Here is a 16,491-nt window from a genome sequence, read left to right on the forward strand (position 1 = left end):
ACAGGGTCCCCGCCAGGCGCTGGAGCAGTGGCGTTCCCTCGTTCCAAGCTGGAAGGGGTACCCGGGAGGGTGAGGGGCCAGGAGTGCCTGCGCATGGAGGCAGGGGGTTTACATGCATGTGCAAACATGCCTGCGTGTGAGCTTAAGATCAAAGAGCAGCCCTGAGGTGACCTGGCAGCCGTGGTGGCGGCAGTGGCGGTGGCCACTGGCTGGCAGGGAACGCCAAGCCTCCAGGCACCACGGAATCAAGGCCACCACGGCTAAAAGCCTCCCAACTTGGCTCACCCAGATTGGGGGCAGCCTTGGGGCCGACACACCTGCCACTCGCAGCCAGGTGCAGCCCAGTGCCATCGGCCAGTAGCAAGTTCCAGGGCTGGGGGCTATATCCCCTGGAGTCTACCCCTCACCCCGCACACCGGCCGGATGCCTCCCCAACTCCCAGGCCCTCCCAACAAGCGTCGTTGGCCACCAGCCTGTAGTTCAAAGAGCTCAGTGGTTCTTTCCCTCTTTTTTTTTTTTTTTATTAACATTATATATAAAGATGGATCCAGTAGGAAGGCAGGAATGAGAAGGCTGGGAGGGCCGGCAGCTGGCCCGTCCCTGTCCCCCTGGGTGAGACTCTTGGAGACCCACGTCTGTCTGTCTGTCTGTGTCCTCGCTCCTGCACCTCCTGCGAGAGGCGATGCAGCCAGAGCCCACAACCCTGTCTCAGCTCTCACCGCACAGGGCGATCCGTCCGGGCGCCCGGGAGGAAAGGATCACATAAATAGGAAACCACAGGAGGGAGGAGGCTGCTCCCTCTTACTCTTAGCAAAAATACTTACTGTATATATAGCCACGGCACCCACCTCGGCTTTTCTTCCCTGCTTCACCCTTGTCACGGTGGAGGAAAGCTGGGAGGGGGCACCAGGGCAGGGAAGGGGCAGCGCCTGCAGCCCCCCCAGGCGGCCACCCCTACCGCTAAAGGCACAGAGTTAGAATCCCTTCTCTCCCGGGCACCGCATGCCCCCCACCCCTTTGCCAGCTCTGTCTCCAAGAGCACCGGAAAGGGGGTGTTTGGGGGGCTTGTCTTGCCTGGTTCGTCTCCATGGAGATTTGGGGTTTGGCGCCAAGGCCGCCAACTTACTGGAGGAGAGAGGAGGAGGTGAGGTGGGGGTGGGGGTGGGGGGCAGGACCAAGCGGCCCCCGCAAGGGGACGTTGGATCCTATCTGGTAACAATGCCCTTCGCTTTCCTAGTGTTCAACAGCTTTCAAAACCAAAGTTGTGCAAAGTCCTGTACAGGAAAGAAACAGTCCTTAGGAGAAGTATCGGTGACCCTTCCTCCTCACCCACCAGAGTGGAGGAGCAGAGGGAGGGGGCTCTTCCCTCTAAGCCACAAACATGAGCAGATCCTCACACTTGGGGCGTTCTCTTTGGTTTTCCCCTCAAATCTTCAGTGAGGGCCAGAAGTGCAGAGTGGGGGCCGGCTCCCCCCCCACCCTGAGGCCGGTCGCGATGTCCGATGTCTTGTTTTTTGGCAGTGAGGGCCTGCTCAGGAAGGAGGGGGCCGCAGGTGGCTGAGAAGGAGCCAGGCCCGGTGGGTTCGGGATCCACTGCCCCCGGCACCCCAGCCCCACCTGCAGGCATCCCCTGTGCCCGGCATCTTCAGTCTGGGAAGGTGATGAGCCACAAAAAGGCCACCCAGGCTCCAGGAGCAGGAGGGGAACAGCTGTTCCCGCTGGGGTGGGACGCTCCAACATCTGGAGGGGCACTCCCGGACCCAGGCAGGGGGAGGGAGGTGCAGGGGACATCCTTGGTCCATGCAAATGTCATCTGTCATCGGGTAGCTCTTGGGTCCCTGGAGGAAGGGGCAAGGGAGGAGGAAAGGGGGTGCCTTTCCCGCGTGCTCCTTGATGATTCCTGAGTGTCGGCTAGGACGGAGGCACCTTCCGCCCGGTCCCGGGGTGGGGGGAGCTCCTTCGTAGGGGGCGCAGGCCAGACCGGGCACTCAGTACACAGCCCCAGGGTTGGGCGGGGGCCCGGGAGAGGCGTGGTGCAGGGTGGCTGGCTGAGGCGGCTGCTGCTGTAAGTGGGGTCCACTCAGGTTCTGTGTGTGGTACCACGAGTTGGTGGGGTCGTCCAGGTAGCTGGGGGAAGCACTGTACGGGAGTGGCGGGGGCAGCTGGCTGCGGGCAGGGGCCGGGGTGGAGTGCGAGGAGGTGTCCCAGAGGGCCGGCGACGGCGGCGAGTTGCAGGCCATGGAGTCGCTGTTGTTGGGACTGTGCTCCAGGGGCACCTCCCCGTTCTTGTAGAGCTTCTTGAACTTGGAACGGCGGTTCTGGAACCAGATTTTCACCTGGCCGGGGGAAGGAAGGGATGCTGGTTAGCCTTCGGGAACCCTGAAGGAAGACCCTGTGGGAAAGCCAGCCCCGAGCGGGCGGGGGCCAGCACCAAGGCCCCACGACAGGAAGCTGGCTCCCTCCATCGGGGCCAGAACTGCAGCCAGGGGCATCGGACTGCCATGCTCCAACATCTGTCCTGCCGCTTGCTCGGTGTGACCTTGGCCAAGCTGCTGGGCCTCTCTGGTTCTTGCATCCCTCTCTACTGCTCAGGACTGGGGTGTGGGGGTTGGGGGGCGAAGGCAGCTCCCCTGCCTATGTCTTGGGGTCATTCAGAGACTCAAATAAATCCGGACATAGAGAAAGCTCACAGCAGCAAGCACTCTGAAAAGGCTGCCCAAGCTAGGGGGGGCGGGGGCGGGGGCGGTGTGTGGCATCCCATGCACCTTAGCTCCCACGGGCAGAGGCAGGCACGCCACAGAGACACACGCACCCACACACACACCGCCACACGCAGCAGTGTACCCAAGCACAGCTCAGCACACAGGACCCCCCCCCCCAGCCGTGAGCACCCACAGTCCCACACCTGGGCTTCGCCCGTGACCAGGGGACTCGGGAGCAGGTGAGCCACGGGTCCCCACGTGTCCCCTGGGGTATCTCCCCCCCCACCCCGGCGCGACTCCCCACCCCATGACTGGTACAAACAATGAATCAGCTCCTCAGGCTGACCCAGATTCCCCGCGGCCCAGGCCCCACGCAGCCAGCCGCAGCCCGGGCCCGCCTGTCCACACCTGCAGGGAGCCGGGCAGCCGCCACTCCTCCCTGAGCACTGCCAGGCTGCTGGGGCTCTGGCGACAGCCGGGGGCGGGGGGCCTCCTACTCTGGACTCCCCACATCCCTTGGCTGGGAAGCCCTCTTGGCTCCTGACGGAGGTGGGCTGGAGCGTGTGGGTGCTGAGCAGGTGTGCAACCATTTTAGCATCTGCTCTCCCCAGTGTGCACGCACACATACGTGTGCCTTCCACCTTTGTACCCAGTGACCCTGAATGACCGTCCTCACGGGGCATTCTCCCGATTGTGCAAACCACCAGCATGTGTCTAAACATACACATGTGTGAACATGCACCCTGCCCTTCCAAACACACAGACACACACACACTCAAGCCTATCCTGGAGGAGAAACACAACACGCCTGTGATGTGACCAGCACTGCTGGGGCACTGGGGAGCTGGGGATTCAGGGCTGTGGGGGACATCGCTGCTTGTGACAGCCACACACCTTGTACAGGTTGCAAACTGCACGTTGCAACGGAGATTGAGGCTTGGAGGGCCCCAGCACAGGCAAAGGTTCCAGGAGCCTGCAGGACTCTGTAGGAGGCCAGCCAGGCTCAAAGGCCACTGGGGAGCCCCAGGGTCCCGCGCCCCGACACAACACCCACCTGTGTCTGCGTGAGGCCCAGCTGCGCGGCCAGCTCGGCGCGCTCGGGCAGCGCCAGGTACTGTGCCTTCTGGAAACGGCGCTGCAGGGCGGCCAGCTGGTAGCTGGAGTAGATGGTGCGGGGCTTTCGGACTTTCTTGGGCTTCCCGTTCACCATGCGCACCTCGGCTTCCGGCTCCTCCTTCACCGACACTACGGGGGGAACGCACGGGGAGAAGGGCGATTCAGCCTGGGCCTGCGCCTCCTGCGCCCTCCAGGGTCCCCACGGGACGGCCAGCCCCCGCCCCAGCTCGCCGGTTCGCCGCGGGATGTCTCCGGGCCGCGGCGACAGAGCCGGGCCGGCGGCCGCCCACGCCGCGGCGCTCCCGGCTCCGCGCCCGGCCCCTGGAGCGCTGTCCCTGGCGCCAGCAGCCGCCCGCGCGAGCACCGCGGTGGCTTCGCGCACGACGCCTTCCCGGATCGCCTCCCGGCCCCCGGGCTCCGCGCTGGCCACCCTCTCCGTGCCCCTTCGCGCTGCGGCCGCCACTCTCCCTGTCTCCCGTTGCCTCCCTTCAACTTTCTATTTTGGAAGAGTTTTGGATCTTCGGGAAAGTTTCAAGATAGTCCCCCCCCCCTTTCTCTTCCTTCTTCCTTTGTGTCCCCTTCGTTCGTTCCCCTTCCCTCGCTCCCTCGGTCCGTCCGTCCCTTCCCCAGCCTCCTTGCGCTCTCAGCCCCCGGAGGCCGGCGCCCTCTCGTTCTAGATCGCCACCTTTTCTCTGCTTCGGCTTCTCTGCTTCTCTCTCTCGGCTTCCCTCCGCTCAGCCGCCCTTGGGCGGGCCTTCCTCCACGTCTCCCCTCACCTCCACCCGCGGCTCCCCAGCCCCTAACCCAAGTCGAGTCCCTGGAGCTGGCCCTGTCCCGAGCCGGCCGGAGCGCCGCGAGGTCACCTCGCCGAGGAGGCGCCCCGACAAGCCGCAGCCCGCGCCCTCCTCTGCGGCTCGCCCGACGCGCGCCTCGCGGGCAGCCTCCAGCCTGTCTCCTCTGGCGGCCATCGGAGCCACCTTCTCAGCCCACGTCTGCCCCTCGAAGCTGTCCTGCCTCGTGCGGCGCGCCAGGTTCCCAGTGGCGGCTCCCACCCTGCCCGCGACCCCGCGGCGCTCACCTGGGTCTTGCGCCGGCAGCGGCTGCTCTCGGTAGGCGCCGTATTGCCGGTAGGACGCTCCGTAGGTATATTCCGACTTGGGCGAGTAAGCGCCCGTGCCTGCAAGCCCGTTGAGATTGAACTGGTGGTGGTAGGTGTAGGGGTTCACGGTCTGGCCGTAGGGCTGGCCCGCGTAGTAGTCGTGCTGGGGAGCGCTGTAGTAGCCCAGGTCGGTGACCGAGGACTCGGGCAGCGTGGGCGAGTCCTTGGAGCCCGCATGGCAGCTCAGCGAGCTGGAGATGTCGGTGAGGATGCTGCTGAGCTTGCGATCGAAGGAGCCGCTCATCCTGGCGGGCGCCGACCTTCCGCGGGCTGGCCTCGGCCGGGGAGCGCCCCGGCGGCGGAGGAGACGAGGCGGGGGTGTGTGTGTCCGGAGGGCGAGGGGAGGGCCCGGCCCGGCCTGCGTCTCGGGGGAGGGGGCGGCCGAGGGGCGCTTAGACCATCGCCAGCCGTGGGGGCCGTCGCCGCGCGCCTGTCCTCGCGTCCCAAGCCACAGTCAAATGCTGCCAGCTCCGCCCGGCCAGCCGGTTATACACTCAATGTTGGAGTCGAGAGGGAGGCTCCTGCGCGCTGATTGGCTGCAAGTCTTGCCTCGGAGGCAAAACATGCTCTCTGGCTCTCTCGCTCTCTCTCTCCCCATTCTTTGTTGTTACCCAAAACGAGCGCGCGCGCGCGCGCGCACACACACACACACACACAGCGCCTTCTCCTGTCGCTCCAACTCAGATGACCCTTGCGGGTGGGGGCTCTTTGGAGGGGGCTGCTCTGTAGAGCTCCCCCCCCAGGGCCTGTCAATCTGTTTCCCTGGCTGGGGCAGGACTTGGGTGCAGTGGGGGAAGGAAGGGACTTTGTCCACTGGGTGTGTGTGAGGAGGGAGGCGGGGGCGCGTGTGTGTGCGCATGTGTGTGTACATGCGTGTGCACCATGCAAAAGACAGGCAACTCACCCTGCTCAGAGTGGACTCTGGGCACTTGATAATGGCATCCCCTTCTTAAAATCAGAAGAAAAGAAAAAGAACTTTAAGTTGAAGGAAATGTTTGAAATGTTTGGATATATATTAATATCTGGTCTTACAATGCGGTCATAAAGCATAGTTTAAGCTTTTTTTTTTTAATTTTTAATGAATGGAAGGAAGTGGACAGGGCCAGAGTATGATTGTCGGCTGTCGTGGGTTCACCGGGCTTCTTCCTGGCCGAGGGACAATCCCTCTGGAGAAGGCCTGGGGCTGAGGCAGGTCAGTGTGCACTTAGGGGCTGATGGGGAGGCTGCGTGCACCAGCTGTCCGGTGATAACCTCATCGACCGCCAAACTGTGTGTGCGAGTTTCAGATCTGGTCCGAAGGCAGCAGGGGCCCTGGGGCTCCCACGAGGTTGGGTGGGACACAGGCTGGCCCCGTCACTGGGGTGCAGTAACACCAGGGGCAGAGTCTGTGCATTCTGGGTCAGCCTGGGCAGAGTGGGTGTTTTTGGGGAGCCAGGGTTTGGGCTGCTTGTACGCAGGGTGTGTGATGTGAGGGTTCCATGCATTGCACAGCACTCGGAGTTGTGTATCGATGCAGGAGTGTGTGTGTGTGTGAGAGAGAGAGAGAGAGAGAGAGAGACAGAGGGAGAGAGAGAGCGAGCATGCCTGGCAGCCTGTGGGGGTAGCAGTGGGTGTGTGAATGTGCAGCTGTGTGCTGACCTCCCAGTACCTCCCCCCCAGAAGCCGGGACCATGATGCTCTGCCCAACCCCCGCCCCTCACTAGGGATCCCGAGGAGAAGGTCCCTCCCTGTGGACCCCCAGCTCCTAGTCCTGCCCGTCCCACAAAGCCTGTCCCAGGGTCACCCTCGCTGCTCCGGACGCCTATCCCCTTCTCCGTTCCACCCCCACTTCTGCTTTCCTCCGGGGGAGGGAAAATTCCTCCAAATCTCAAGTCCCAGCCTGCCCCCCCGCCCCCCGCCATCCTACTGTCCCCTTCTCGGCCTCTGACGGCCAGCGGGGTGAGGACAGCAGTGCGAGGGCGCCCCCACGCGGCTGCTCCTGGACCCTGCAGCATCGCAAGCCCGGCGTCTGGCCCAGCCCCAGGGAGGGGTCTCGGGCGCAGACCCCGGGGGGTCGGGCAGGGGGCTTTGTGGCCCTTTCCTAAGTCAGACTCGCGCGACCGACTGCCAGGGCTGCAGAGTCCTTGAGAGGGGCGACGGGTGGAGGCGGGGGCGGCGGCCGCGGCGTGGGAAAGGTGGGGGCGGGGGCGGACGAGGGGAGCGCTATCTGCCCGTCTATCTCGGCGTCCCCCAGCCCTATCGCCCGCCGCTGCGAGCCCGTGGCGGGGCGAGTTGCCACCCGCTCCGGGTGCCCTCTGTTCTGCTGCCAACAGGGCGCCCAGGTAGCCCGCGGCGACGCGGGCAGGAAGGGCACTGGGCGGGCCGGCTCCCCTCCACCCTGCTCCAGGATGGGAGCAGGGAGGCGGCAGGAACCTGCTTTGGAGCCCCCACCCCCACCCCCGGCCAGGCCCACCCCCAGAAGGGACAGCGTGGAGCATGCCTTTCTCAAGGGCTCCTTCATTCATGTATCAGGGCTCTGTGGCCTCACCTGCCAGGCCCCACTCCCCAGTGCCCCCTGAGTACAGGGAAGGCACCCTGGGCTGGGAGCCTGCCGTCCTGAAGTGCCCTGGGGGAGAACTTCCAAGCCCCATTCCGCTGGGGGAATTCTGAGAATTCTAGAAATGGAGGGAAATTGCGACCCAAGACGCTCAGATGAGCAATTCAACAATTGTTTGGAACTGTGAGGATGACATCTGGTCCCTGCCACCGCTGTGGGCTCCAAGATGCCAGGGACTGGCTGTCCAGTGCTCCCTGGTCCAGACACCTGGGACCGAACTCAGTGGATGTTCATTGAGTGAGTGAATGAGACACCCTACTGCCGGGTCACCCTGGCACGGCTGCAGCAGGTTTGGCAGGGCTGGGACAGAGGGGTCGGGGCAGGCACAGGCGTTGAGCTGCCCCCTCCGGGGTCAGAGCACAAGCAGCTGCCCAGCTGTGGCCATGAATATCCCCCGCAAGGGGCCTCTTGGGCCAGCAGGACTGGCGCATCAACTCCTGAGCGGGTGTCTGCTGGCTCAGGGTGGTGAGGTAGCCAGAGGATGCAGTGGGGCCAGTGCCACCCACCAGGCCTCACCTGGGCCAACAAGATGAACAGGTGCCAGCCAGCCAGAGACTTGGCCCTGGAGGCGGGGCGCCCCGGAGCAGCCTGGGCTGGCGCCTGTGGAAGGCTGGGGGGAGCAAGAGACCACTCTGGCCGGTGCTCAGATCACGGTAGGCTGCCCACACTGTTTCTGGCACCAAGAAGAGGTACCCTGTTGAAGCAAGCTATTCCCTGGAGCCCAGGTATCACGCCACCTGTGGGCACTGCCTGAGGGGGAGGGACTCAGGGAGGAGCCTTCAGCTGGCCTCTGCGTCCGTTTTGCCTGAGGAGCTGGCGCCATCTAGTGGTCAGTGTAAGGAAGCCGTGTCAGCTCCTCTGGGGGAGCCGGACCTGGGCCACCGGCAAGCAGGGGCAGGGCCATTATGCCCAGAACTGTATTCTTAACGCTTGTTTTAATTTTTATCCTAGTTTTGTTTATTTGAAAGGCATAGTCACAGAAAGGGAGACAGGAAAAAGGTCTGCCATACAGTGGTTTGCTCCCCAGTAGCCCAACAGCCAGAGCTGGGCCACACGGAAGCCAGGAGCCTCTAACTCCATCCGGGTCTCCCACGTGGGCAGCAGGGGTCCCAGCACTTGGAGCATCTTCGCTGCTTTCCCAGGTGCATCAGCAGGGAGCCAGAAGCCGGCTCAGAAGCAGAGCAGCCGTGACCCGCACCGACGCTCATGGGGTGCCAGCAACTTACACGGCCGTGCCTCAGGTCCACCTTTGCAGTTCTCCTTTCCATACACTGACTCAGCTAGTTCTTACCGTCAGTAACTTAATAGCGAGGGAAAATTCAGCAAGCGATGTCGGACTGTTAGCTATCAACAGCTTGTGAAAACATTTGCCAGACGGTCCAATGCCTTCTATAGATTTTAAGAAAAGAGTGTGTGTATTTGGAAACATTTATCTTTTACATTTACCGACTTTTTTTAGCAGTTATATTTAAATTACCTAAGAAACTATAATATTAGACACGCATCGTTACTGAGTCATGATCTTGCCAGAGAACGGCTCTGGAAGCTAAGATCGGACTTCAGAGGCATTCGAGAGCATAGCAACAGGCCCTCACCCATATGGTTTGCTTCTAGGTCAACAGCACACCTTAATGATTTCACATCTCCAACACAATTAAGTAGCTTTTGTTTGCTCAGCAAACCCAAGCACAGGCCCGTCAAGGACTCTGAAAACACCTTCAGTATCTCTTTTTTTATTTATTTTTAAATCTTTTTTGAAAAAAAGATGTATTTATTTATTTATTTGAAGGGAAGAGATATAGAGAGGCAGAGGCAGAGAGAGAGAGAGAGAGAGAGAGATCCTCCATCCACTGGTTCACTCCCCAAATAGCTGCAATGGCCAGAGCTGGGCTGATCCAAAGCCAGGAATCAAGAGCTTATTCTGGGTCTCCCACGCGGGTGCAGGGTCCCAAGGACTTGGGCCATCTTCTACTGCTTTCCCAGGCCACAGCAGAGAGCTGGATCAGAAATGGAGCAGCCAGGACTTGAACTGGTGCCCATATGGGGGGCAAGTGGAGCCACCCACAGTGGGGGGACGGTTCAGAAGGAGGGGGAGGACACAGGCCAAGAGGCCAAGGTCGGGGGGGGGGTGTCCCCTGGCAGCAGCAGGGGGTGGGGAGAACAGGCAGCGGAAGCCAGTATAGGGGAGGGCTGGGGAGCGCTTGGAGGCGGCCAGGAGGCGGGAGTCCGGCCAGCGAGGCCAGATTGTGCTGTGAGGTTGGGGTGGGCATGATGAAGACTGAGTGGTCCCCTCTGGTTGGGGGCCTCAGGGTGGGGGCACCCACAGGCTGTTAGTGGCTGAGGGGCAAGTGGGAGGGGAGGAAGAAGACAGGTGTGGGCAAGGTCGGGATGGCTGCAGAGAGGAGGTGGACCCAAGGGGATTTGGGGTGGGGCTTGAGCGAGTGTGGTGTAAGTGGGAGCAAGGCTGTTTGGATGTCAGTTACAATAGCCCATAAAGGCAGCTGATCAAGATCACCACCCCCAGAGGCAGGAGGGGAAGGATCTGGAAGGATCTAGAAGGCTCTGGAAGCTCACCCCGGGGACGGCCTCACGGAGCACCGTCTCCACCACTGAGTCAGGTGTGGATACAGGGCTGAGCTGTGGCCTCTGTGTGCCAGCACTATTGGTAGCTTCTACACGGAGGGGCTTGTCTGCAGCTCCCAGCCACCTTCTCTTTTCTGCCTTTTGATGGGGAAACTGAGGCACAGGCAGCTCAGCGGTAGATTGGAGGTTTGCATCCAGGCGGTCTGCCTCTTAGCCTCTGGGGGTGGGCCGCTGCGCCTGCAGGGTGCTGGCTAAGGGGTTGCTTGTTAGGCTAGGCCCCTGCCTGCACTGCTCAGCATGGAGACAGCACTGGCCCAGGTGTGCCAGGGCGCCTGCAGGGGTGAAGTCAAAGCTGGTGAGAGAAGAGGCGTGAGACCAGGGTTTAGGGAGAGTGGAGAAAGGCGAGCTGCCACAGCAACCAGGGAGCATGCAGAAAGATGGCCACGTCTTCAGTGTAGGGGCTGCCCCAGCCTGGCCAGGACGCAGGCCCCGGGGGTAGCAGAGCGCTGTGCAGCCAGGCTCGGGGGTGGCTTTGGGCCGTGGGCCTGGCCAGGGCAGAGGCTGGGTTGGCAGCAGGGAGAGAAGGCGTCTGGGGCAGTCTGAGAGCAGCCAGAAGGGAGGAGGCACAGAGGGGACGAGGGCTCCAGGCTGCAAGTCCCAGGAGACCAGGGGCAGGCAGAAGCGGGATGGTGGAAGGGAGCGTGGGAGGCTGGGGTTTAGGGTTTTGGAGCGAGAGCGGTTCCGGTCGGTGATAGGTACTGCAGGTGGATTTATCGAGAGGCTAACAGAGCTGAAGCCTTGGAGCCTGGGGGAGGCTGATGCATGGGCCCTAAAGCTGTCGGCACTAGAAAAACCTGATGCAGTTAATAAAAATCTCAATAAATAGACTTTCCTGGTTCATGGAGAGTAAGACTTAATTTTGATTTGTTTGTGTTTAGATTTGTTTATTTGAAAAGCAGAGAGAGAGAGAGAGAGAGAGAGAGAGAGAGAAAGAGAGAGAATGTTCCATCTATTGGTTCACTCTCCAAATGTTGGAGGCCAGGCCAAGCCTAAGCCAGAAGTCTGGAATTCCATCCGAGTCTCCCACATGGGCGGCAGGGGCCCAAGTTCTGGGGCCATCATCTGCTGCCTCCTCAGGAACCTTAGCAGGAAGGTGGGTCTTAAGTGGAGCAGCTGGGACCGGAACCAGCAGTTTGATATAGGATGTGGCATTGCAAGTGGTGGCTTAACCCACTGCATCAGAGCACTGGCTGCTCAATATTAAGATGTTAGTTTTTGGGGCCTGCACTGTGGTGTAGTGAGTAAAGCCGCCGCCTGCAGTGCCAGCATCCCATATGGGTACCGGTTGGAGTCCCGGCTACAACACTTCCCATCCAGCTTTCTGCTATGGCCTGGGAAAGCAACGGAAGATGCCCCTGCACCCATATGGAAGACCCAGAAGAAGCTCCTGGCTCCTGGCTTCGGATCGGCCCAGCTCTGGCCATTGCGGCCAGTTGGGGAGTGAACCAGCGCATGGAAGACCTCTCTCTCTCTCTCTCTTGCTCTGCTTCTCCTCTTTCTATGTAACTCTGACTTTCAAATAAATAAATAAATCTTTTTTTTTTAAAGAAGTATGACAGTGCTGGGAGAACAGACAAGTAGATCAATGGGACAGAACGTGGGATCTAGGAACAGAACCACGCTCAGTCCGTCCACCCTCCTCTGACCCAGGAACACAGACAATTCCAGGGGAAGAATCCTCTCGCCGACAGAAGGCGCTAGAACAACTGGAGATCCGTGCAAAACAGGAAGTTAGACCCAGCTCGGACGCCTGTCCCCAAGACTAACTCAAAATAGAGCTCAGACCTTACTATAGCACACAGAACTACACAACCACAGGAGACAGGCTAAGAAAGACCCTAAGTGGTCTCGAATCTGGCAACAGGTGTTCAGCTGTCACACTAAAGGCACAACACATACAAAGAAACATCGGTAAGTAAGATGTTAAAGCGGACACCCTGCTCAGCAGAAGCCGAGAACAAAGGACACGCAGGGCCCACTGTGTGGCCTCCTGGGTGGGAGAGCCTTTGTCTCGGGGGAAGCTGGCGGAGATGATTTGGTTTCTCTGTTGTCGCTCTTGACTATGTGCAGAGTCCCTGGGGAGAACCAGGTAAGATTTCCATACAGCAGTGTCAGCAGGGACCGGCGCTGTGGTGTGGCAGGCTGAGCCTCCCCCTGCGGTGCCGGCATCCCGTACAGGCAGCGGTTCGAGTCCCGGCTGCTCCTCTTCCAATTCAGCTATCTGCTAATGCACCCAGGAAAGCAGTGGAAGATGCTCCAAGCGCTTGGGCCCCTGCACCCACATGGGAGACCCAGAGGAAGCCCCTGGCTTCAGATCGGCACAGCTCTGGCTGTTGCAGCCATTTGGGGAGTGAACCAGCGGATGGAAGACCTCTCTCTGTCTGTAACTTTACCTCTCAAAGACATAAATAAATTAAAACAAAGTGGCAGGAGGTGCTCGCCAGGTCCGAGGACCCAGGCGGGCAGGAGGATACTCGTCCGCGTTTCCCTGCCTCCACGGGGTCCCAGGTCCCTGTACACAGTGCTCTCCACCTGCTCAGCCTCAGGTGCGCTCTGCACATTTGCACTTCACCCCAGGGCCCCCAGTGGGCAGGCGCTCCTGTGCTGGGGCTGGACCTCAGGCTGGATTCTGGTGCCCTGAAGTTGCTGGGACTTTGGCTGTGACCCCTGCTTTCGGCCTGATGAATAGGAGTGGACGATGCAGACGTCAGAGGCAAGAAGGGTGCTGTCTCCCGTCACTGCTGGGCCTGCGGGAGCTGCAGGAATGCCTTGCTAGCCTGATGCCTCCTGGACTGGAGGAGACCTTTCAGGCCAGGGATCTGAGAAGAGCTAGCCTGAGACCTTCAGGCCAGGGATCTGAGAAGAGCTAGCCTGAGACCTTCAGGCCAGGGATCTGAGAAGAGCTAGCCTGAGACCTTCAGGCCAGGGATCTGAGAAGAGCCAGCCTGAGACCTTCAGGCCAGGGATCTGAGAAGAGCCAGCCTGAGACCTTCAGGCCAGGGATCTGAGAAGAGCTAGCCTGAGACCTTCAGGCCAGGGATCTGAGAAGAGCCAGCCTGAGACCTTCAGGCCACGGATCTGACAAGGGCTAGCCTGAGACCTGAGGCCTTTCTCTGCAGTTCCATTTTCCTGGGAGTGTCGAGGCAGCCTCACCAGCAGCCCTGTCTGGAGAAGCAGCTGGAGAAACTTTGGGCAAGTCGATGCCATCCTCTCGCCTTGGGGATTCACAGGATCTCTCCTAGGCCTGGGATCCCTCCAGGCCTGAGATGTTGAAAGGACTTTGGGTGCTAACATTGGCCTTGGCAGGTTTGAAGGCTTCAGGAGAAACCATGCAAACAGCCTTAGATGTTTTCAAAATGCAACAGATAAAAACTCTGGGAGACATTTGTTTCCAAAATAAATCAGATATATCTGCTATGAAAAAAAAAAAAGAATGAAGCAACATGCCGCAGACTAGATAAAATCTTTGCAAAACACATATCGGAAGGACTTGCATCCAAAATTTACAAAGCCTTGGGGAGGGTGCTGTGGTGCAGCAGGTTAAGCAGCCGCTCGGGACACCTGCATCCCTTACGAGAGCGCTGGCTCGGTCCTGGCTCCCTTGCTTCAGATCCAGCTCCCTGCTAATGCACCTGGGAGGCCGTGGATGATGGCCAAGTGCTCAGGCCCCTGCATCCACATGGGAGACCCAGATACAGTTCCTGGCTTTGGCCTGGCCCAGCCCTGCCTGTTGTGGCATTTGGAGAGTAAACCAGTGGATGCAAGATCTCTTTGTCTCTTCCTCTCTCTCTGTCACCCTGACTTTCAGATGGATGGATGGATAGATGGATGGATGGTTGAAGCTTAGACTAGTCTTATTGCCCTAAAAATCTATATGCCACCTGGTCATCCCTCCTCCCTTCTCTGAACTCCTGTGACCCCTGGTGTTTGTCACTGTCTCTTAGTGGAAATTTCCCAGAATATCATCAGTGGTGGAGAGAGTGGTGGGGCCACCCAAGACCCCCCCACCAACCCGACTGCCCTGGTTCCTGCCCATTCCCAAGCCTGGTTCACCAGTACCCACTGGATAAGTGCACCATGGAGATGCTTTTAATATACTTTTTGGCTTTTTAAAGTCATTTGATGAAGTTATCTATATATGGAGGCATAGAGGAAAAAGGCAAAAGCACTTAGCACGCACACACAGAAACGTTGTACTTAATGGAGACATTTTACAAGTAAAATTTTTTCTTGTAAAGTGAAGAGACAGACAGACAGATGGTCTTATCAGCTCAGCTGCTCCCCAAATGCCTACAACAGCCTGGACTGAACCAAGTAAAGCCAGGAGCCTGGAACTCAGTGTGGGTCTCCCACCTGGGGGCAGGAACTGACTACTTGAGCTGTCACCTCCCGCCCGCCAGGGTGTGCAGTAGCAGGAAGCTGGAATCGGGCTGGGGCTCATACCCAGGCACCCCGACATAGGAAGCAGATGTCCTGAGTGAGATCTCTCTCTCTCTCTCTTTTAAAGATTTATTATTTTATTTGAAAGGCAGAGTTGCAGAGAGACAGAGGCGGTGGGGGGGGGGGGTGTCTTTCATCCGCTGGTTCACTTCCCAGATGGCTGCAATGGCCGGAGCTGTGCCACACTGAAGCCAGGAGCCAGGAGCTTCTTCCAGGTCTCCCACATGAGTGCAGGGCCCCAAGGACTTGGGCCATCTTCCACTGCTTTCCCAGGTGCATTGGCAAGGAGCTGGATCAGAAGTGGAGCAGCTGAGACTAGAACTGGCGCCCATATGGGACCCCGGCGCTTCAGGCTGGGGCTTTAACCTGCTGTGCCACAGTGCCAGCCCCTGAGTATAGATGTGACAAATCCTTGGGCATACATGAAGAACTAAAAGTCAGCTTTATGTAAAAAGAATGATATGCCTTCCTTGAGTGGGATTTAGTCCAGAAATGCAAGGACGGCTTGGCTCAGTATTTGAAAATTAATCAGCATAATTACCATATTTGCAGCCTAATGAATAAAAAAAAGCACAGAATCTTATTGTCTGATGCAGAAAAAAGTGACAAATTTAACACACATTCATGATGAAAACTGTCACGAAACTAGGAATACAGGAGAATTAACTTGATTTAAAAAAATCCATAGAAAAGCTGCAGCTAACGCACTTCATGGGAAAAGACTTGAACGCCATACTCCAACGCCGAGGAACAGAGCGAGGACGGCGCCTGCCCACTGCAACTCCTAATAGCAGAGGACACAGTGCTGTGCAAGAAAATCCCCAGGGGAATCTCACCCTGGAGATTCCTGGAACCAGTAAACGGATTCAGCGGAATCAAAGGATCCCAGATCAACTTGCAAAACCAAAGCGCACTCCCACACACGGGCAGTGTCATGGCGAATACTGGGACCACGCTTTCTTTCTTTCTTTCTTTTTTTTTTTTTAGAAATCTTTATTATATTTTCTTATTTGAAGGACACTTACAGAGAGAGAGAGAGAGGAGAGAGAGAGAGAGAGGGAGAGAGGTCTACCATTCATTGGTTCACTCCCCAAATGGCCACAACAATCGGGGCTGGGCCAGGCTGAAGCCACGAGCCTGAAACTCCATCCTGGTCTCCCTCATGGGTGGCAGAGGCCCAGGTACTTGGGCCATCCTCTGCTGCCCTCCCAGGTACATTAGCAGGGAGCAGAAGTGGAGCCTCCAGGACTTGAACTGGTGCTTATACAGGATACCAGCATTGTATATAGTGCCTTAACCCATCGCACCACAGCCAGCCCTGTGGCCATGCTTTGTAAGAGCTCAGATAATGAAAATTAGAACGATGATAATACCAGTGCCAAAGATGACAATACAACACCAATGACATCGCTGGGGGAAAAAGATTAGGAACTATGTTATTTAAATTTTATTTATTAATTTAAAACTTTAGTTGTATTTGAGAGAGAGTAGAGGACAGACAGACAGAATGAGCTTCCATTCTCTGAGTCACCCCCTGAATGCAACAGTGGGAGCCCATTTGCAGGAAGCTGGAGTCAGAAGTGGAGGTGGGATTTGAAGCCATGAGATGCAGACATCTTAATTGCTATGCCAAACACTCACCCCTACTTAAAATAATTAATCAAGGAGACAGAGATGAGCTCCCACGCACCGGTTCACTTCCCAGATGGGCACAGTGGCCAGGGCTGGGCCAGGCTGAAGCTGGAAGCCAGGAGCCTAATTCAGGTCTCCCACGTGGGAGGCAGGGACTCAAACACTGGAGCCATCACTGCTGGCACCCGGGGCTGCATTAGCAG

The 16,491-nt window shown here is 58.6% G+C and overlaps 1 protein-coding gene across 1 annotated transcript; it reads right to left on the reverse strand.

Annotated features, from left to right (window-relative positions):
• Positions 1-505: 505 nt before the first annotated feature.
• On the reverse strand, positions 506-5,463 carry DLX3 (distal-less homeobox 3). The gene is made up of 3 exons (XM_002719297.5): positions 4,897-5,463; positions 3,757-3,947; positions 506-2,336 (listed from the first exon to the last, which is right to left on the reverse strand). Exons 1-3 carry the CDS (start codon positions 5,219-5,221, stop codon positions 1,989-1,991), a joined length of 864 nt encoding a protein of 287 aa, XP_002719343.1. The 5' UTR covers positions 5,222-5,463; the 3' UTR covers positions 506-1,988.
• Positions 5,464-16,491: the final 11,028 nt, after the last annotated feature.

Source organism: Oryctolagus cuniculus, chromosome 17 (genome assembly GCF_964237555.1).
Source record: "Oryctolagus cuniculus chromosome 17, mOryCun1.1, whole genome shotgun sequence".
In the NCBI taxonomy this organism is placed as follows: domain Eukaryota; kingdom Metazoa; phylum Chordata; class Mammalia; order Lagomorpha; family Leporidae; genus Oryctolagus; species Oryctolagus cuniculus.

Bases quoted from the DNA above. Each gene is read 5' to 3' on its own strand.
- DLX3 (XM_002719297.5), bottom strand. From the start codon at position 5,221: ATGAGCGGCTCCTTCGATCGCAAGCTCAGCAGCATCCTCACCGACATC. The intron at 3,948-4,896 runs GTGAGCGCCGCG...TTCCCCCCGTAG, and splicing joins GCTGCCGGCGCAAGACCCAG to TGTCGGTGAAGGAGGAGCCG. The intron at 2,337-3,756 runs GTGGGTGTTGTG...TCCCCCGGCCAG, and splicing joins TGGGCCTCACGCAGACACAG to GTGAAAATCTGGTTCCAGAA.